The 22,323-nt window shown below is 45.4% G+C and overlaps 1 protein-coding gene across 2 annotated transcripts in view; it reads right to left on the bottom strand.

Annotated features, from left to right (window-relative positions):
- Window positions 1-444: 444 nt before the first annotated feature.
- ARHGAP25 (Rho GTPase activating protein 25) overlaps window positions 445-22,323 on the bottom strand; it is a 42,638-nt gene continuing 20,759 nt past the window's right edge. The window contains exons 3-12 of one of the 2 annotated variants that reach the window (XM_074939953.1): window positions 21,635-21,722; window positions 20,818-20,823; window positions 20,089-20,208; window positions 15,253-15,460; window positions 9,199-9,331; window positions 7,171-7,244; window positions 5,767-5,888; window positions 4,887-5,092; window positions 3,396-3,991; window positions 445-807 (exon numbers count right to left, since the gene is read on the bottom strand). In XM_074939953.1, coding sequence (XP_074796054.1) covers window positions 597-807; window positions 3,396-3,991; window positions 4,887-5,092; window positions 5,767-5,888; window positions 7,171-7,244; window positions 9,199-9,331; window positions 15,253-15,460; window positions 20,089-20,208; window positions 20,818-20,823; window positions 21,635-21,722 — 1,764 coding nt within the window. In that variant the 3' untranslated portion in view covers window positions 445-596. The remainder of the gene's footprint in view (window positions 808-3,395; window positions 3,992-4,886; window positions 5,093-5,766; window positions 5,889-7,170; window positions 7,245-9,198; window positions 9,332-15,252; window positions 15,461-20,088; window positions 20,209-20,817; window positions 20,824-21,634; window positions 21,723-22,323) is intronic. The other variant, XM_074939952.1, reaches the window with a different exon arrangement.

The following is a 22,323-nucleotide window of genomic DNA, read 5'->3' as shown; positions in this document are numbered from 1 at the left end:
GCAGTCGCCTATGTAATGATAAGGCCACAGGCTCTTCCAAATTCCTGGTTCCAGTTTTTCAGTGTTATTTTTGTTCCCCTCTGAGAAACTTAAAACCATCAGTCCTTTCTCCCCGGACAAGTGTTATCACCCTTCAGGCCAGGGAACTGGTGTGTGACAGAGAGATTCCTTCAGGGCCACTGTGAATGGGCATCATGTACAATCAGCATGTGGAACTCCCTGCCACATGGTATTATTCATGCCGAGTGTTTAGCAGAATTCAAAAAATTATTGACCATGTATACGGATAACATGAACAGAGTAGGATTAAAAAAACAAAAGAGAGAGTTTTGAAAAGGATGTAAACCCTCCTACGTCAGGGCATAAACCAACCTCTCACTACTAGAGGTCAGGAAGGAACTTTCCCTAGAGGAAGATTAAACTGTACAGCTCCTTACACCCTCCTCTGAACCAGCTGGTGCTGGCCATTCACAGCAACAGAATTCTGGACAAGAGAGATCCCTGGTTCAATCCAGTCTGGCAATTCCTATCTGAAGGGGGAGGATAATCCCCCATGCAGCTGTACTCCATGTGTGTGCAAATCCAGGTCCGTTCTCTTATTTTCTTTTGTCCCTGGGATCACTCATGGATTTCATGAAGTCCTGGATCTCCTGCTCCAGCACCTTGTTCCTCTTCTCAATGTCTTCCCGTGAGCGCTCCACATTCTGAAGCTTCAGTTCCAGCGCCGCAAACTTCTTCTTCTCTTTCTCGATCTCTTCATTCAGTCGCACCACTTTGGCCCAGACTTCGTAGTTCTCCTTCTGGAGGCTACAATGGGAAGGACAGGGGACATCATGTGGCTTCTGGAAGCTCACACCTCCATGTCATTCAGCAATACAATACTTGGCAGTGCTACCCTGAATGATGCACAGCCTCGTTACCCAATCCCATAACACTTTGTCATGCCCAATGAATCCATAGCAACTAAAAAGCTCTGGGCATAATTATGAGCCAGATTGTGTCTCTTGGCTACAGATCTGTACTGGAGGTGGGGCAGAGCTCCGGTGACCTTGAAGGAGCTTTGCAGCACTATAGAAGGGTCTACCATAGTGGTTTTCAACCTTTTTTCATTTGCGGACCACTTTGGAAATTTTGAATGGAGGTGCAGACCCCTTTGGAAATCTGTTGTCTATATGTAGCTGAAATCTGTTCAGTCAGTTTTCAGGCTAAGTCTTTTGCTGACCCTTTAGACATAGTGGGATCTGCAGACCATAGGTTGAGAACCACTGGCCCAGCATGTGCGTCCCTTCACTGGCAGCAGCAGGGATGCAAGGATCTGTGAGTTCGGGGCATCTATGGGTTGCTAGAAAGATATGCAGTTATGTCTGGTCCTTACAAAGGGGACAAAAAGGATGGGGGGCAAAGATGCATGCACCCTCCTCTGCTCTTGCAAACTCACAAAGGGGCCTGCGGCACTGGGGCCCTATAGATGGGAACCCAACTAGAGCTGGTTGGGTATTTTTCAATGAAACTTTTTTTGCTGGAAAATGGCAAAAACTGAAACTTTTCATGGGAAAAGGCAAGTTTCGACAATTTCTTGACTCCAAACGTTTTTGAAGCAAAGTTTAGAAGGTGTCGACATGTCCCATTTCCACATTTGCTAACTGAAACTTTTTGGTTTTCCTGTTCAAAACAACTCTTTGTTTCAAAATTTAAACTGATTATAGGACACACACAAAATTAGAAAACGCAAACGGTCAAAATTAAAACAAAACCTTTTGAAATTATCAAAACGAAACATTGTTGATTGGCCTGATCTGAAAAAAAAAATCAGAGTATGGGATCGTGAAAATTTTCACAGTTTTGACTTTTCATCCCAATTTTGGATCTCAATTTGGGACAAGGAAAATTTCCAAAAATCTCATAATTTTTTGGTGAAATGGAAAAACAGATTCTCTCCCAGCTTGAGTCCAAACCAATATTTCAGATGAGAGCCACCTTTAACTGCAGAAGTTTGGATCCAAATCCAAGTTTCATGGCTGGCCCTGATCTCTATAACGGCCAAGTCCATAGTAATTAATATTGCTTAATATTAATATGGTAATAATATGATACTAAAGAAACATTAGTAATTACAGCTATATGATAGTGCAGTAACACTCGTAATTAACAGTATTAAGTGTATGATATGATACTGTAGTAATGTAAGTAATCACTACTCATGATACTATAGTAATAACTCACGTATAGTATCGATACTATAATACAGGGGTCTCAAACTCAATTTACCTTAGGGCCAGTGTCAGTCCTCAAATCCCCCCAGTGGGCCAATAATGTCACTCATGTCGCCCAGAACCCGCCCCCACCAAAACTCCACCCCCCACCTGCCTAAGGCTCTGGGAGGGAGTTTGGGTGGGGGAGGAGGTCTGGGGTAGGGGATTGGGGTGCAGGCTCTGGGAGGGAGTTTGGGTGCAGAAGGGGTGAGAGGTTGGGCTCTGGGGGGGAGTTTGGGTGGGGGAGGGGGTCTGGGGTGCAGGCTCTGGGCTGGGGCAGGGGGTGGGGGTGCAGGAGGAGGGGGTGGGGGTGCAGGCTCTGGGAGGGAAGTTTGGGGGCGGGAGGGGGTATATGGGGAGGGGGCGGGGGTGGGGGTGCAGGCTCTGTGAGGGGGTTGGGGCTTACGTGGGGCTCCAAGGCAGGGTGGGCCGGGGGGGCCTCTGTGCACTGCCACCCCCCAGGCACTGCCCCCGCAGCTTCCCATTGGCCGCAGGGGCGCTCGGGGCAGGGGCAGCGCACGGAGGTACAGCCCCGCCCCGCCCCACCCCGCCCCGGGGCCACAGGGATGGGCCGGCAGACACATGGAGCGAGCAGGCAGAAGCCGCTTAGCTCCCCTGCGCTGCCAGTGGTGGGCGGGGCCCCGGGCCATTGTAAATTGCACGTGGGGGGGGAGTGCCCGGGGGTGGCAAGCAGGGCCAAGGGAGAGACCCAGCCCCAAAATTGCTGGGGAGGTTCTCAGGCCGCAGATGGCCCACGGGCCCAGAGTTTGAGACCCCTGCTACAATAGTATATGACAGTAACATTAGAAATTACAGAATACTACAGTAATACCAGAGATTAATCTTATATAGTATTAATACTATCATATATTACAATACAATCAGTCATTAGTATTATATGATGCTATAGTAACACTAGTAATTAACCCTTTATAATATAATACTATAACAGGGCGAGTTGAGGTTTTCACACTCTCCTGAATGCAGCACGGAGAATTATTTACCTTTGCGAGGTGAGGTGGGTCATATTTTTTATTGGACCAACTTCTAAAAATCGTTATAAAATCTATTACCCCACCCAACTTGTCTTTCTACTATCCTGGGACCAACACGTCTACAACAACAGTGCAAACCATCGGTTACCTTTTAATTTGCTCTTCATAGTCCTTTTTCTGCGTTTCCATTTCTTTTTTCAGCCCCAGGGTCACCTTTTGAAGGGCCTCCAGGTTCTCCTGACCAGAGCCACAGTCCTCAGCACCGATGTTTGGACCCGATAGTTCCTTTGGCACAAGGTTGGGGCTTTGGTTTGCTAACAAATCTTTCTTGGAGGTGCTGCTTACTGTGCTGAGAGGGCTAGTGCAAGCACTCTCCCCACTCTCTGCCTGGCAGGTAGGGACATTGTCGTAGGTCGAAGTCCGGTGAAGGTCGAGCAGCTTAAAAAGATCCTGAGACAATGTTCTTTTGTGTCCATCTGTCGGGGAAGTAGGAGACAACTGACTTCCTGAAGATGTCCAAAAGTCATTGTTGAATATGTCATTTTTATCGCTGCTGGCTTTCTCCCCCTGAGAGGAAGCAGTTAGGAAGGATTTCCTGTTAGGAAGGGTCTGAGTTCTTTTCCTGGACTGTATTTTCCACATTTCCAACAAATCTTTGGGTTCGTTTACATCATCTTCGAGAGATGCGCCCAGCCTGGCCGCTGCTCTGGAGGAAGTGGGACTGCTGGTATCTAGGTCATCTCTCTGAAAATAGAGCCAAGAAAATGAGAGAGTAATTTCATTTTCATTCACACACAGTAAGATGACTGTACTGATGACAGTTCAAATGACTTTGTGGTGACAAAAGTAAAGCCATGCTTTATATTCAAGTTCATTTATAACTCGTTAAGAAATGATGAGTAGACATTATAAGTAGGGCTCGTAAAAAGAATTTCCATCAAAGGATTTTCTCTGGAAAAGTGAGTTTTCCACTGAATTAAAATTTCTGTGCAAAGTATCTGCTTTCAAGGGACAACTTTGACATTTTGTCAAAAAATGAAAACTAATTTTTTTAGTTTTTCAGCCAAAAACCAAAAAATTTTCGTCTGAAAATTTAACTTTTTATTTTTTGCTGAAAACTTTTTGGTTTGTAGTTTTTCAATGAAAAGTATAAATTTTTCATCTAAAAGAAACCCATTTTCCAACCAAATGTAGTTATAGTCATATTACAGGGAGACTGTCACGCGGGAGACCGGGGTTCGATTCCCCAGTGGGGAGGTGCTGAATTTTACAGGGGAGGGATAGCTCAGTGGTTTGAGCATTGGCCTGCTAAACCCAGGGTTGTCAGTTCAATCCTTGAGGTGGCCATTTAGGGATCTAGGGCAAAAATTTGGGATTGGTCCTGCTTTAAGCAGGGGGTTGGACTAGATGACCTCCTGAGGTCCCTTCCAACCCTGATATTCTACGATTCTCTGACTCTGCTACTGGCCTACTGGGTGACCACTGGCAAGTCACTTCACCTCTCCGTGCCCCAATTTCCCCACCCGTGCAATGGGGATAATAATACTGACCTCCTCCATAAAGCACTTTGAGATCCCATGGTTGAAACGTTCTCTAAAAGAGCTGGGAATTATTATTATCTCACAGGATCGAGTCTTACCCTTGGGCCTTGGGTTACAGTGTTTGCCTTGGATGCTGGTGGATCTTCTGCAGCATCCCAGCCCACGGAACTGCGTGGCACTTGGATCTTCTTAGAATCGTTCCTTTGGGTGGCGGGTGGAGAAGGGGGCTCATCTTTGGACACGGGGAAGAGCTTGGCATGGTCACTTATCATCACAGTCATCACTCTCTGGATCTGGGGGGTGCCTGCAATAGAAAAGAGCCACGTTCTACAGCGCCCAGGGAGAACTCACTCATACCATTATTTTAAATCAGGCACTCAACCCTAAATTCTTTCCTTCCTAGCATTCACTGCACATTATTAAAAAGAGAGTGGAATTTGGGTTTTGTGTGAAATTCTTCCCTGTAGAAATCGTGGGACTTAAGCTTCACTTTCAGTGGTCACCGTTTCTTAGCTCTATGGAGTGAGCAAATCTTACACACTCAAAGCATTTCCCTATTAGTTCTGGTGCATTTTCCCCTTGGCCACAAAGTTCAGTGGAGAGGTCAAAATGTCTGGATCATCTTGAGTGACTATTTTCTGGAGTTCCCTGTGTGGTTGCAAAGGTACGAAAGAATTCCACATCTTTCTAAGGCCCAGAACATTGCTTACCCACCCTTGTATGGATGGAATGCACAATACAAGAGCTAGGTATTATTATTGTAGGGCCATTTGTTGCCTGATTGACCTGCCGTGGTGCTGAGATACCAGGTAGAATGTTTTCTGTCCAGGCAAGATGGCGCTTTGGCTTCTATCCTGTGTCTGACTTAGGAAGTTCATTGTTTTAATCCTTTGGATACAGTGATCACCTGAATACCACCTAATACTGTATACCACTTGAATACTGCTAAGTCAATGGTGTTACAGGATTCCATTGTACCTCTCATAATAACTGCAGGGTCTTCTATCTTCGGCCTGATGATATTCACTCCAATCACTGTTGCCAGGTTATCCACACTCATCTTGTTGACACTGGAGTTCAGCTGTATTTCATGTAGGAACCTGCCGGAATCCAAGGGGAAAAATTCCACATTGGAAAACAAACAGTCTGAAGATAAAGCTGTTAAAGGTGTTATAAAATCCTAATAATCCAGCCAGCGCTTGCTCCAGGCCGCAGGGACAGAAACATAGATACAGGCCCCTTATTATTTCAGAGCACACTGAGACTTTGTCTTTTAGGCATCTCTACAGAAGCCAAATCTGTCAAGCAGAAAAAGAGTTGCATCCCCCCCAAAACAAAAAGAAACAAAGATTGGTTTGATCCTCAATGATGTTGCCAAAGAAAAATGAGACAGCAAGCAGGGCTGGGGTGGGGCGAAACTCAACAGTTTCACTGTGCAAGAGTTTGGCTAAATCCTGTCCTTGATTCTGACTCTCATGGATTCAATGTGCTACACATGGGAGCGCACATACAGGGCCAAATTGAGCTCACTGAGGTCAGTAAATTCATAGGTTTTAAGGTGAGAAGGGGGCATTTTGATCATCTGTTCTGTGGAGCATCTATTCTGACTTCCTGTATAACAGTGGCCAGAGAATTTCACCCACAAATTACTGCATCCAGCATAAAATTATGTCTCCATTCACCAGGGCATGATTTAACCCACAGAGTTTCCCTCTCAGTTTTGGGCCAAGCAAAATTTGTGACAACCCCTGAATTTTTAACAGGTTTCTCATTAAAACTAATTGAAACCATGTGTCAGGTAGTTTTTTATGAGAATCTACAAACTGGCTCATGTTTACTCAAAGCACAAAAAGGTTTGTGAATCTCTGCTCAAGCCAGAAAATCTAGACCCAGGTAACAAACCACCCAAAGTTTGGGAGTGTCCAGATCTGAGATTTTGGTTCAGGCCTTTGCAGTGTGTTGATTCAGATTCAGGTTCAGATTTCAGACTCTCCCAGTGTCCTGGGGCATTTGGATCCAGGAGGTTGGTGAGAGCCTGTCTTTTTGCACCTGAGCTGAATTTCAAGTCTGCAAAAGAAAAGAAAAATGAAAAGAAAAAACCCAAAGCAGGTGAGTTTTGCATGGTTTGGGATTTATTGGTAGACAATTTTGTTCAAATCTCTTCAGCTCATCTGTCCAGTTACAGAGAAATTCAGCCTTGTGCAGGGGGTCACAAAAGAGCTTGGCTGCCTGAAGTTTTAAGGGGAACCAGAGTGGAGCTTAAGGCAGCCTAGCGTTGCTCTCTGCACAAGTGTCAGTTTCACCTTTGGAGACTAAGGCCTAGATCCCCAGATGCACCATGATGCAAGTTGGGCTGTTTGTACATGATGAAAGAGCACATACCTGCAGATATAACTGAGGAGGTTGTAATTGACTCGGGGAAGCACAGACAGCTGCTTCACTAGCTCCTGATGACCCTAAATACAATTTAAAAATTGCTTTGTAAAGGCTTATAAACTTATCTGAATTCCAAACCATCTGTGAATTTGCCCAGTTTCTCCAACGACATCCTGGTGTGATATCTCCTCTCAGTTCTTGCTCGCCTTTGGAACTGAATCCACATGTTTATTTCTTTAGAAGCCCTGATACGTGACATGGCCAAGATTTTCTAAGAGGCTAAATCATCAGTCGGGGCCACATTTTCAAGAGATCTCACCTCCCGTGAAAGCCGCAAAATAAGTGGCCAGTTTTTCAGAAGCACTCCACTCTGAAACGTGCTGAGCTCTTTTCAGAATCTGACCTAGCATGTTCTTCTTACATTTAGTGTGTCAAATTATTTATCACATGGCATGGGTGATCCCAAAGTGAAACTACCTGCAGAAATCACCCACCACTGAAATGCAGCCACCACTGGGATGAAACACAGCAGCTCTTTGAGAACACTCTGTTGATTAACAGATGTGCCTTACTCTTGTGTAGAGTGGTCCAAAAGACAGGAACAAAATTGTGGTAGCACCTAGGAGTCTCAGCCGTGGACCAGGACCCCATTGTGCTTGCTGCTGTACAAACACAGAACAAAAAGATAGGCTCTGCCCCAATGAACTAAAAACTTCCATTGACAAATTAAAAGTCAAAGGAAATGTCAACCTGATCTTTTCTGACTATCTCTAAAGATAAGTTTTACACCACACACATTATCATAGTCCCGTTAGTGTGATGGACAATACTGATTAGTCTAATCCAGTATGACGATTCCTATGTTTCTATCTGAGTGACTGGAATGTTAAAAGAAAGCCATGGGTTCTCAGCGTCTATATATATAGAGAGAGAGAGAGATCTCCCCTCAGTCCCCCACAGGTAGCGACACACAATGGCTGGTTGGTTGGATGTGTGGCTTCTGTGAGAGAGCAAGGCTGAAGTCATCTGTTTGACATGTCACCCCCAGTAACTCTTCTCTGTTCTTGGAATGAGCTTCTTGCTGCGGGGCCAGCTGCTAAGAAAGTTCTGATCCCAATAACTCACTCATATTTCCCCAAACCATTGTTCCCATCTGTTCTTTGCTTCTCTCAACCTCTGCATTTGCCCCATCTCCTTTCGTGCTCACCCGCCGACCACCATCTCTACTCAGAGTGACACTGCAGGATGTTGCACTTCCTTCCTCTGATAGTTGTTTGCCCTGATCATTTACTGCAGGGACTCAGCTAAAAAAGGAAATATGAGAGACGGGGCAGCTTTCAGGATTCGCACACCCCTGACAGCTAAACCTTAAGATAGGTAAGCCCATGTGGTCAGATTGGGGAGCTAAGTTTACTTATTTTAACAGCAATTCAGACATGAAGACACATTCTGGATTTAAAACCCGGTTAGTCACGCACAAACCCCTCTAACATGCAACTGAGTGCGCACACAGACACTCTTCTGCTGGAAGTGACAACACCAAGGTGGGGCCTGCAGGGTGGATGAGTCAAGGGATGAAGGGGAGAAAGCAAAGAGTATCTTTCCCTAGGGCACCAATACTGGCCAGGATGCTAGTGTATCTTCTCAGCTACTTTTCTGAGACTGTTAAGCACCAAATTTGTCCCCCGTGTAAGTCCATGGCCGTCGGTGAACCCCAAACTTGGTCGAGTTACACCAGCGGGGTTGTTGTTAATTATATTTACTATGGTAGTACTCTAAGGGCCAACCAAAAATATGGCCCCATTGTGCTAGGCACTGCACAGAGTAGTAGACAGTCCCTGCCCCAAATTGTGTCTCTTTTTTTCTGTCTATCTATTCCCATATGCCTCCCTTTATCTAATCTATCTACCTAGCACATCCATCACCATTGTGTTTAAGCACTGAATTGTAGATGCTTTTGATCTGTAAAGCACTTCACTTTCCAACAAGTGCTTTTTTAAGGCGTGGGGGGAATAAATGCACAGTCATTGGTACCTTCATTTCATCGGCATTCAGAAGCATTCCACACAGGAGGAAGTCCTCATACTGCAACCAGGGTACAACCGGCTCTGGGAGTTCCCTCAGGTAGAGTTTGAACAAAGAGGCCACCGTATGTACATCTGTATCGCTGTAGAATAAATGGTGAGATTGGAATAAAAGGATACACTCAACTGAGACTCAGACACTGTTGGCTAGGGAACCATACATCTGTTTTGTTCATTTGGTTGAGTGAATTTAGCGTTCAGGAAAGGTGCCTATTTTGAGCAACAATAGCTTCCCCCTCAGGAGAGGAGAGGGGCCGCAAAGGAACAAGAGGACAATTAAAGAGTGGAAACAAATTAAAATTGTAGGAGCAGGCCACCAGTGGGGGACACCAGGCAGAGAACCCCAGACAGCACCCACTGCTTTGAGACGGGACTAAAGGAGACAGTGGAAGAAAAGTGGCTGCTTGGCAGGTCGTTCTGCTCGGCCATAGCGTTGGTGGTTTCCCAGCATTCATAATCAGGGTAGTGTTTTCCTAGCCTACATTTGAGTCATGGGTGTTTTTATGCATTTACTTAACAGGCAAATATTTTCTAGCACTCACATATTTGGCAGGCCTTTTCCATTCAGAGTTGGCAAAGCTTGTCTGGGTTTTTAAGGTTAATGGCAATTACTGAACATATTCTGCGAGGACAGATGTTTGCAGCTTTGCATACCATATAGTTTATATTCTGTCAAAAAGGACACTGTCAAGATAGGTCTCTGTTTTGACCTACCTTGAAGTTGTTAAACTGTTACAATCTGCTGGCAAGAATCTACCAGGTCATCTATTTTTTAGGCTGTTGGGTTTTTTTCTTTAAAGCCGACCACTCACTTACTGAGAAATGCTTTAAAGGCCACCATTTTTGTAGACCGTATCAAAACAAAATATCATGAGCTTCACCTGCCTGCTCGGCATCAACGATTCTCTAACAAGCACCTTGCCACAGTCCCGTGCTGGCAAAGATGACCGTGCCAAAAGAAAAAAAAGCAAAATAGACCTTGGAAAGGAGACTGAAGTTGTTGCTGTCGTTGTTATATAAAAAGAGCCAGTGACTGGTCTTCCCCAATCCGTCCCAGGAATTAAAGTAAGAGGAGGCAGAGGGGAGCACTGCTCTGCTAAAAACAGAGGAGAGCGGTGTATGGAGAATCTAGTCCTTAGTCCTTTTGCTTTGATCAGTGATCTAGGTGGCCTAGCTGTCATCTAATCACCGCCAAGACCTGAGATTTTGAGAACATGCCTTTGCAGAGTCTAGATCAAAGCTGAGAAATGGTAACACCTGTTTTCTCTTGAGTCCTGACCCACGTACAGGCCGAAGGATTGATTTCCTCTTGCTGCAGATAGTGCAGCCCTATAAACATGGCACTGGGTGTGCACGCGCTTTATACTGAGGTTTCTAGATCTTCTTTTCAAATCCACTAGTGGCGAAGAGCATCCTTCTCAAACATCGTCTAGACCAGGGGTTTAGAGCAGCTGCCATTCTTGGTGCTGTCACTGGCTCACTGTGGGTGCGTCTACACAGCAAGCAGCAGCCCGCAGCCACGCGTCTCAGAGGGCTTACGCTATGGTGTTAAAAACACCACACTTGGGCTTACGCTAATGGTGTTAAAAATAGCAGTGTACATGTTCGGGCTCTTAAGTCTAGGGAGCAGGGTGGGCTTTAAGCCTTCAGAGCCTGAGCGCCAGTCCAAGCCACAAAGTATACCATGGCTGGTTTTGAGTTAGCCCCACGAGCCTGAGACTGTTGACCTGGACCCTAAGACATGCTACCATGGTTCTGTCGACATACCCCTTGTGGCAAGTCACGTAACCACTCTGTGTCTTGCCTCTCTACCTACCTAATGCCTGATCCTGTCAACACTTAGGCCGTGTCTCCACTAAAAAGGAATTCCTGGGACAGCTGTACCAGCAAACCCTCCTAGTGCAAACAGAACCTCTACCAGCTAAAGTGTGCTTTTGAGCTTAGACCAGTCCCCCAAAGAAAATAAGCAAAAGGGCTTTTTTGCGGGTATAACTGCAGCTACCCTCGAGCTGTTGCTGACATAACTCTGTTGGTCAGGGGTATGATATTTTTTAACAAGCAAAGCCCTCTGCTTCACTATCAGCCAATGGACGGCTCACATGCTAAAAGTTAAGCACGCACGTAAGTATTTGCAGGACTGGGGCTCTGCACAGGACTGCTGTGAGACTCGGGTTTGGTCTAGACACAGATTTTGTACTAGAGAACTAGTAGTGAGGGTTGTTGCTTTTTTTTTTTTTTTTTTTTTTTTTTACCATTAATGTTATACTGGTGAAATCCCTAGGGTGGATTCAGTTGTACTAGTACAAAGGTGCCTTCTGCCAGTATTGCTAATTCCCTTGCCTATACAGGAGTAGTTATCCTGGTATAAGCACCTTTATACGGATATAAATGAGTCCATACTATGCAGGTTAAACCATTCTAATTACACCAGTGCAGCTAAAGCGGTATGACTTCTGTGTGTAGACAAGCCCAAGACCCGTGCCATTTAAGTCAATCGGAGTTTTCCCATTGGTCCAGTGGGAGCCAAATCACTCCCGATGTTTGTAAAGAGCTTCGAGATTCTCAGTTTAAGTGCAAAGTGTTATCACCATCCAGTGATTCCCCTAGGGACTCACACAACTGTTTATCCCAGAGCCTGTGATACAAAACAACATTACAGGGCACTGAGAAAACAACGGCTAAACAATCCTTTTTTCTTTCATGTCCCATTGCAAAGCGTTGTCCTGCAAAAAGGCTTTACCTTCCTGCGAACCCAGCACAGGTTGTAACAAGAGGATTTGCCACAGACAGGCCAGGTTATGATTCAGAAGCTCAGAGCTGTTCTGCTCCAACAAGCAAGACCCAGGGAGGCCAGGTTTCAAACACAACAGACACGGTGACTTTCAGATGTCAGCTTGGCCCAGGGATTATTCTAAGTGTAAGGGCTGTGGTGCACCTAACTGCCCTTATGTGAACTTTCCTTTCTATATAAAGAAAAACAGCGCAGAGGAACAGTGGTCTTGTGGTTAAAGTGTTGGGCTAGGCTGCTAAAAACAGTAGTTCACTTCCCAGCACTGCACCTTGGGGAAATTAATCAAAACTTTAAGTGGGCTCTAATTTGGGGGCACCTCCCTTTTTGGATGCTCAGTTTAGGATAGCTCGTGCTAGATTTTCAGAAGCACTGAGCCCTTGCAACACTGTTTGATATCAGGAGCAGCCCCTCCGAAATCAGGTTCAGGGGATCTCAAAGCTGAGCTTCGCAAAATCGGCAGTCAGTTTTGAAAGGATCAGCCTAAATCCTGGTCCTCGTGGGAAAGTTGCCATTGATGTGAGCAGGACTCAAACAAGGTGCCGATGCTGCAGAGGTCAGGTAAATAAGCCCAGATCTGGCTGGTGCCTGTGGAGAAAGGGGCACTGCCATGTCTGAGAGAGAGACAGGTTCATCTACACCCACAGAACCGTGCGCCTCCTTGTTTCCAGTATTGTGAGTGGGCCTAGATCAGAATCCCTGAGCCAGGTCTGATCCCCCAGTGCCCTGCACCTGAGGGGAGTGCTGACACCTGTCACACACGTTCCAAGTCAGCAACATTTTGCACTGCCCTATGTGACTGCACCAGGCTCAGGGCATGGAGAATCAGGCCCTTGTGTATATAGCACCGAGCCCCAAGATCCTTCATCAAAAGCAATCACAGAGGGCTTAACCCCATCTCCCAGCAGGTGAGAAGAGTTAGGGATAACGAGACAGGACAGCTCACTGAGGCGAAGGGGTTCAATTAGGAACTAATGAGTCAAATCAGGAAGCTTTATAAAGAGAGCCCCAGAAACCTTAACCCACCCCTTTCTTTTTGCAAGGCCTGTGTGATAGAGTGCAGGGAGGGAAGGTAGCAGTTTATGCTATTACAATAACTTCTACAATAGCACATACCTGGAGGGAGGGGAGCTGAGATATAGAATGAAGCCCTTTATTGGTGATTGCAGTGGTTGGTAGAGTGTCTTGAATGTGAACTCTGTGTTAGCCTTGTGTTAGGAAACAGAACATGGTTTGGAGGCTGGGGGGGATACAGAGAGTGGTATGAAAAATCCTCTTTTTTCAAAATGAGGTAAATCATAGAAATGCAGGACTGGAAGGGACCTTAAGAAGTCATTTAGTCCAGCCCCCCATGCTGAGGCAGGACCAGACGTTACACCTTGTCATTCATTATTATTATTCTCTGTATTGCTGTAGTGTAGTGCCCCAGAGCCTTTGTCACGGACCAGGACCATGTTGTACTAGGTGCTGTACCAACACAAAATGAAAGGATAGTCTGTGCCCCCAGGAGCTGACAATCTAAATATAAGACAAGAGACAACAGGTGGGGGAGTACAAGGAAACAATGGTCAGCATGATAGGGCATGGTCTCTGCACACCAGCAGCCTAGCCATTGTTAAGTTTTTTTTATAGGCATCAGGGCAGAAGAGAGTTTTAAGAAGGGATCTGAAGACGGGTAATGAGGTAGCTTAATGGATGTGTACAGGGAGCAACTCCCAGGCATGTGGGGCAGCATGGGAGAAAGCACCGTGGTGCTTGTTAGAAAATTTCACAAGTCGCCAATGGACGCTAACATCCTGTGCAAGTCAGAGGCAAGTGTCAACAGGTCAACCGTGAACGAAAGATGCTACGAAGGGATAGGGCTGACTCTGAAGGGCCTTGACAGTGACGACAAGCAGCCTGTGTTCAATGCAGTAGAAAAGGGAAAACCAGTGGTGGGATATACCTGAAAGCAGGAAAGAATCAGTGGGAAAAGCAACTGGGGGTCAGGGGGGGATAGGATCCTTAAAGATTTAGCATGAATGAAATAAGACCCACCCAGAATCTTCTCCACTGAGCCTAATAACAATCCCCAGTTCACTTCCACCTCACCCAGACTTTCATGGCTGATGGCAAAGGCAGATGAGAGAAAACGCCATTAATGCTGAAGAAGTTGATGGCATATCATGTTCAACTCCTAGCACAGGCAGCTTCCCTGTGTCCCTCCCTTTGGGGCCTTGTTTCCCATCTGTGTCTTGGCAGGTGGGAAATGAGTGGTTAAGATGGTTCCTCCTCGTTACAACATTCAGTTCCTCGGCTCTGCATTTGCTGTTAATCCCAGTTTGAAAAATGACAAAACCATAGAGATTAATGCCAGAAGGGACCATCTTATCTAGTCTGACCCCCTGCACATCAGAGGCCCCTACACAACATCCAACCCGCTCCATAAAAAGCTCAACAACCAAAATTTAATCAAGTATTACATGAGGGTCTCCTTTTGTAAGCAAAGTGTGATTGCTGATAGGTAACACCTCCTTGAAATCCTTCGCTAACCTGCCCTTCCACATTTAAAAGGAAAGGTCAGCCATGCCTGAAAGTTCCTGTCATCTCCTGACTATTTGGGGATATTTGTGGAGTGAGTTTGTGGGTCTCAGCCAAACCCCTCATTAGTGGCCATTTGTCCGCATCACCCAAGTTGCCCATTACAGTCACCAGTAACTGGTGGTTTCAGCAGATGGGCCACGGGCTGAATGGGACATGAGGACTAAACTCCGCCCTAGAGGTGGTTCCTCCAGGCAGGACTGGGGCACGTTGTCGAGGCAGAGTTTATGGGAAAGATCTGCACTGCGGCTGTTTGCTGAGCGTGTTCTGTAGGTAAAGAGGGGACCTGAATTTCGGTCAGTCCAGCACCTTTCCCCACATGGGGGCGCTGGTAGCTTTCTGGGATTCTTTTCCAAAACAATAAGCATTGTTGTCTGACCAGTGTGCCCAGTTATCCCTCCAGCCCTGCTCTCACAGCCCAGGCTTTGACTTTCAGTTGACCCCCATCTTTTTTGAACCCTCCTTTCTAATTGGGGGCATGATCTTTCTTGCAAAATGGGCAGGGTCTTGTTTGCTTCTCCACGGAGATCAACCAGGCCAGTGACTTCCACAAGTCTTCAGTTAACAAAAGCAGTAGATAGACAGACTGAACCCCGAAGGTCTTAGCTGGGTGGGGTCAGGAAACATAAAGATTACCGGTCAAAAGATGGCCTTTCCCCAGCGTCAAATGCGTCCCTCAGCTGCTTCACCAGGTTGTCCTGGCCAGGCAGTCGGAAGATGCCCTCCTCATTCATGCCGTGCTCGCGTATGAACTCTGCACATGTCTCCACCAGGATAGGAACCAGATGCTGCCCAAATTTCTGTTCATATGCCACAGTCTCAGCCAAGCGCTGGCCAAATACCACTAGATAGAAGAAGGGTATTGTTAGTAAAGGACAGAGGTAGGGCCAGAGGCAGCGGTGGGATTTATCTCTGGTCCCTTGTAATATTGTCATTGTACGGAGCTACTTTCAAAGCTGAACAGAGGTTTGGTTGCTAGATGACAATACAGGGCCAGATCCCCAGCTCAAACTCCACTGACTTTCATGGAGCTATGCTGATTTACATCAGCTGAGAATCTGGCCCACCATGTCATCAAAACTTAGAAACTGCTAGACCAGACCAGAACTATGGTCCATCTAGCCTAGTATCAGTGGCCACTGCAAGATGCTTCAGGCAGTATACCAAAGGGTGCAATGGAGACGTCTTCTTGATGCTTATATGTAGCTCAGTTTATGCTCTGTCTGCCTTCTTGTTGTAAACTTCTACTGAAACTCCTTTAAAGGAAATCCCTGCCCTCAGATAAGCAGAAAAAGTCGGCTCTGAACTTCCCCAAAGTTCAGGGTTTGAGGCCACGGTTTCAATTCATTTATGCATGTTTCCGTTTATAAGTTCGCTCAACACTGCACAGCAACCAGCTGGTAACATTAACATGCCATGGGATATGGAGATGGAGGTACCCCATGTGGAAGTTTGCTTTATCTTTGTCTTATAATAGCCAGTGGCAAACACTTTGTTACAAACATTCCTCCTGAGTGTTTGATGGCAGAGACATCAGGAGAAAATCTAAGAGGGTAACTCAAAGAAACCACTGAAGAAATGACGGAAAATAAAACATCTTCTGATTAATTAAATTAACCTGTGTTAAACCCTTTCCTGCAAATAGTGTTAATATTTTACATCTTCTAAGTGCCAAACAACTGTTAACTAACCCCTCCTCGGAACACCCTGGTATTAAGTAGTAGTGTCTCTGCTTAATAGATGAGGAGCCTGAAATACAGCCACGATGGGGATATAAGAAACATGCTGGGGGAGACTAGGAATGAATATGAAAAATGTCAATAGGACAGCAAAAATGAAGAGGGCTGGGGATATGTCACTTCATTCCCCCTGCCACTGACACACACCATGGAGGTGCCGATGAGTTAACTCCAGGTGATGCCAACGGCTCAGCAGTTCTAAAAACTGGGCCCTTCCATGTCAAGCAAGCTGCTAACATCAAGTCAATGTTAGAACCAGGCTAGAGTTCAGGGATTCTTGGTTTCCAGTCCCCTGCTGGACCTCACTGCCTCTTTTAATCGGAGACGAGAGATCACTAGTAAAACAGAGGTCTTAAAACTAAGATGGCAAAGGAAAAACAGCCTCGTAATGCAGCGCCAGCTGGCTTTGGGCTGGGAGCCTTTCCCTAGCTTAATCCCTAATGTGTCCTCCGCCAGTCAGCTGTATTTTTAAAAAGGGGGCAAGTACCTTTCCTCCGGAGCAAAGGCTTTTTCCTTCTGAACTCCCAGCAGAAAACCATCCCTAAGGCTGGAATGCAGCAGCCCTCATGCCAGCTCTTCATCCTCAGGGCTTTAGGCATGATGACAGCAGAGACGCCCTACACCCAAGTGGCTCCAAAATATTAATGGCAAAGGGTCCCGCGGCCTCCTACAAGATTTTGCCCCGCAATGTGTTCACCTCCTGTTCCGAAGGCTGAAATAATCCTTGTGTATCTCCTGCAGATCAGCATTATGCTCATAAATACTCCTGTCTGGAACCGCAAGACTTGTCAGCACCTGCCTTATGGTGTGTTTTTCATTGACAAAAGACTCCCTTTTGCTTTTAAATAATGAACATAAACCTGTCATTGTACTCAGTAAAAGTATAAATGGCTCCTTTTTCTTAGTAACTCATTATTTGCCATTCAGTTATCACCCTGGAGGATCATAAAAATCAACCCTCTACCAATATGGTTCTCTACATCCGTCATTCCGTCCGACACACGGGTAGCATGTCAGCCAGCTCAGAGATGCTCCTTGGGTGTCAGGCTGGTAAAGGGGCTCAGAGGCATGTTGAAAGGTTTCATTTCATTCAGTGCAGCCTCTCTGCTTTTTAACATGGAGCAAATTAACAAACAGCTGCCTTATCTGCGTGAGTCACCGGGGGCATTTTTCAAGGGGGATGCAACCCAAGCCTAAGGCATGCAGATGTACAAAATATCCTATTCTCAAGCCTGTCCTATTCTCAAGCCTGCCCTTTGGGAATCCATTAACCCCCGAGTTAATTTATAACATGGTATGGGTCAACATCACCGAAAAGAGGCCTGGATCCTCATTTACTGTGTGGCCCCTTTACACCACTCTGGGGCTTGCATTTACACTTGCTTTAAGGCCACTTTACCCTGCCAGCGCAATTCCTTTGGTGTAAATGAGCGTCAGGGCTGGAGTCTTTATTTGCAATCATGTGACTTTTTAGGGGGCTGATCTTGGAAATCCCTTGCTGAAATGACCCTAGTTTTGAACCACTGATGGTACTGCAACTTTCCAAACTATCAGAGTGGGTTTTAGAGCACATAGAAAAACTGGCTGTTAAACGTGAACCTAAACTACAGCAGAGTGACCGGCTTGGCTGGAATAAAGAAGCTCTAATCAATGCCAACCCACTAACATCAGGTCTTCATCTGGGTATAGTTATTATTTGAATCACCGTAGCACTGAAAGCCCCCAACTGAGATCGGGGCTCTGTTTTGCTAGGTGCTGTATAGTCACATAGTGAGAGACAGTCCCTGCACAAAGAGCTTAGGGCTTAAATAGACAAGCTGGACAGGGAAACAGAGGAGGAGAGATTTGTCCAGGTCAGTCAGAAACACAACCCATGTCTCCGGATTTCTAGTCCAGTGCTCAGTCCATTGGACTATGCTGCCTCTCTCTCGATAGATACTCAGTTCACTCCTGTATGAAATACTACTAATTCTGAAGACGAATCATTCTTGATTGCAAAGCCCGTCAGTCCAGGAATCTGAGCCCACCACAGAAGTTTCCTCTGTTGTATGCTTTACCCTGGGGGGCTGCTCCAATGTCACTTGCGGGGAGTGTCAATAATGCCGTGAGATCATGAGCAAAATATTTACTTTTTTTTTAAAAATGTATAGTTAGTATTATAAAGCACTGTAATGGTCATATACTACAGCGATGGGCACTCCTGGAAATCCTCAAGATAGGTGGATGAGGTTGATACTCCCTTTGCCTCTGGGTGTATCTATAACACTGACAAATTTACAAAACACCACCTTTCTAATTGGCTCATCTCCCCCACTTCCCCCTTTGCACGAGCATAAATAGCTGCACAAGGTGCTGGGCCGTGGGGAACCGGATGCTATAATGCTCTCCTGCACCCAGCAGGGGGAGGGGAGATGACCAGGATGCCCATGTTACGAAGACAAACCTTGTGACATTCTGCTGAGAATGGGCCAGATGGCTATGGGACAAAGGCAGTGTGGTCGAGAAGTTAGAGCGAGAGAATCAGTACTACTACAAAAGGTTCCCCCACCCCCACCCCCGCTCTCCTGCTGGTAATAGCTCACCTTACCTGATCACTCTCATAATGGTGTGTATGGTAACACCCATTGTTTCATGTTCTCTGTGTATATAAATCTCCCCACTGTATTTTCCACCGCATGCATCCGATGGAGTGAGCTGTAACTCACGAAAGCTTATGCTCAAATAAATTTGTTAGTCTCTAAGGTGCCACAAGTCCTCCTTTTTTTTTTTTTTAGTTCTATTCTTGTCTCTTCCACTGACTCACTGAGAGCCCCGGCTAGAAGTTACTCTAGGGCTGGATGCCCACTGATGCCAATGGGAGTCTCTTTCCATGGGACACCTGGATCAGGTCCATAGCACCCTACTTAAATTGCAAGTTCTTTGGGGGCAGAGACAATCTTTTGCTCTGTTTGTACAGCACCTGGCACAGTGGGGTCCTGATCTGTGAGTAGGGATCCTCAGCACTTGCACAGAACAAATAAATAATATGTAGATAAATAACACGTAACCCTTCCATGCTCCCATTACAACAACTTACCTACATGGCAGCTATGTTGAAAGGTTTAATTAGCATATGTAAAACACTTTGATTTCCTTGGGTGAAAGTTAAAAATATAAGAATTGCCATACTAGGTCAGACCAAAGGTCCATCTAGCCCAGTATCCTGTCTTCCGACAGTGGCCAATGCCGGGTGCCCCAGAGGGAATGCACAGAACAGGTCATCACCAAGTGATCCACCCCCTGTTGCCCATTCCCAGCTTCTGGCAAAAAGAAGCTAGGGACATCATCCCTGCCCATCCTGGCTAATAGCTATTGATGGATCTATCCTCCATGAATGTATCTAGTTCTTTTTTGAACCCTGTTAGTCTTGGCCTTCACAAAATCCTCTGGCAAGGAGTTCCACACTTTGTGAAAGAAGTACTTCCTTTTGTTTGTTTTAAACCTGCTGCCTATTAATTTCAATTCGTGACCCCTAGTTCTTGTGTTTTATGAGAGAGAGTAAATAACATTCCCTTATTTACTTTCTCCACACCAGTCATGAATTTATAGACCTCTATCATATCCCCCCTTAGTCGTCTCTTTTCCAAGCTGAAAAGTCCCAGTCTTATTAATCTCTCCTCATATGGCAGCTGTTCCATACCCCTAATCTATGCTATAAAAGCCCACACCCAGGGCCATTTCAGCTCCCCTTTACCTCCTGATGGAGATCCCACCACTCTTCGGATAGACTTAACCCACTCATCCATCTCTGATTGGGAGTTGGCCATCAGTACATAGGAGTCTTGTCCTGTTCGATTCTGGTCTCCCGAGACCCCTGCAAAAATAATTACTCGTAAAGGGAGTTGGGGGTGGAACAAACACACGAGCCCTTATTGATTTCTTAGCTAAGTGCTATGGGCCCCAAAAAAACCATTATCCCATTCATCTCTATCTGGCTGTAAAATGAGGTGGTGTCTCAGGGAGACAAGTTGTTTACACCATCTCTCCATCACTAAAGCTTTCCACCAAGGAAATGAACTAATAGAAAATTAACATCACAGTGAAATGAAGAGGTATCCTGTTTTCTCTCAACACTCTCCTTGGTGCATTTACCTGGTACCTTCTCCCAAAGTATTTTCCAGAGTGATTTACAAATTTGGGGCCTGACTCTCTTCCCACCACAACAATATCACTCCGGCGACTTTAGAGGAGATACTCCTGGTTTACCCTGGTGTAAATAAGAGGAGGATCAGGCCCTATGTATACTGTACAGGAATCCCTTAGCCACCGGTAAAAAGCAGCCAACTCTGGAGTGGAATGTGGCAGTTCTTCATCAGTTTAAGACTGTGAGTGAAGAACACACGCACAGTTGAAATTAGTCATTTTTAATTAGACGCAAATTAGGCACTGGTCAGGACACTGGAGTTCATCTCCCAGTCAGTACAGCTGGCTGGAAAATGGAATTTCTGTCATTTCCTGACATTTCAAATGTTTTGTTCTGAATCAGAAACAAACTGAAAATTGTGAAATTTCTCACAAAATGGAAATTGTGAAAAATTTTGATTTGGAAACATTTTGTTTCGATAATGTCAAACCATAATATAATATAAAATATCAATAAAATATAAGATTGAAAATAATATTAGCCTGCTAGCAGCTAAAAGCCTATGCTATCGCATGGGTGTAATTTGTAATATCAAATGGCTGAGATTATAAAAACTGGAAGGTTGAAAACTGCAAATCCCAGTGGTGGTTGAACCTGGGGATATTCTGAACAAAAAAGACCGCTGGACCATGTCTGTCGTGGTTTCCATCATTTCACACTGACTCAACAGATGTTCTAGGCTTCAGAGTGAGGCACACAGAGTGACAATCCTGGAATCTTATTATATAGACCATATAAAAGCCAACAGGAAGTCAAATGAAATGAGAACATTGAAATGAAACATTTTTACCTTATCTTATGACATGTTTTGACGTTGAAATGAGACAAGAAAGACAAAATCATTCATTGTGACACTTTTCCAATCAAAATTTTTGCCACAATCAATTGTTCCCAGAAAACATTTAGATGGCGACAAAACTGCATTTTCTCACAGAAACCTGTTCCATCAAAAAATTTTCAACCAGCTCTCCCAGTGAGTCTCCCCCATGCTTGGTGGATCTACAGCTGGGGCACCATATTAAGCCATAAGCATGCGATGTCTAGCCTTGTGAGACAAGAAGCAGACAGGAGATCTGTGTTGTGTCATGATGCTCACCTGGGATGATTTCAAATATAAACTTCCCCGCTTCCTCTGGGTTGCTGACTGACTCCTTGATAGTGCTTCCCTGCAGAAACAGGCAGCCCTAGAAACAAAGACAGCAGTAGCCTTCTATCAGCCATTTAAAAATAAAACCCTCCTGTTTGGTCCACGTTGGTAGTGATAGATACAATACTCATAAAATCATAGCAATATCGGGCTGGAAGAGACCTCCAAAAGGCATCAGGTCCATCCCCCTGCACTGTAGCAGGACTAAGTAAACCTAGACCATCCCTGACAGGTGTTTGTCCAACCTGTCCTTAAAAAACCTTCAATGATGGGAATTCCACAACCTCCCTCAGAAGCCTGCTCCAGAGCTTAACTACCCTTATAGTTAGAAAGTTTTCCCTAGTATCTAACCTAAACCTCCCTTACTTCAGATGAAGTCCATTACTTCTTGCCCTACCTGCATGGAAAACAATTGATCCCCACCCTCTTTATAACAGCCCTAAACATATCTGAAGACTGTTAACAGGTCCCCTCTTTAGTCTTATTTCTCAAGACTGAACCGGCTGGTTTTTTTAACTTTTCCACATAGGCCAGGTTAAACCGTCATCATTTCTGTTGCTGTCCTCTGGACTCTCCCCAATTTGTCCACATCTTCCTGAAAGCGTGTTGCCTAGAAATGGACACGCTACTCCGCCAGT

The sequence above is a fragment of the Natator depressus genome, chromosome 26, assembly GCF_965152275.1.
Source record: "Natator depressus isolate rNatDep1 chromosome 26, rNatDep2.hap1, whole genome shotgun sequence".
NCBI lineage: Eukaryota > Metazoa > Chordata > Testudines > Cheloniidae > Natator > Natator depressus.
The sequence above is the reverse complement of the archived record's forward strand: the minus strand, read 5'-3'. Positions and strand labels throughout refer to the sequence as shown.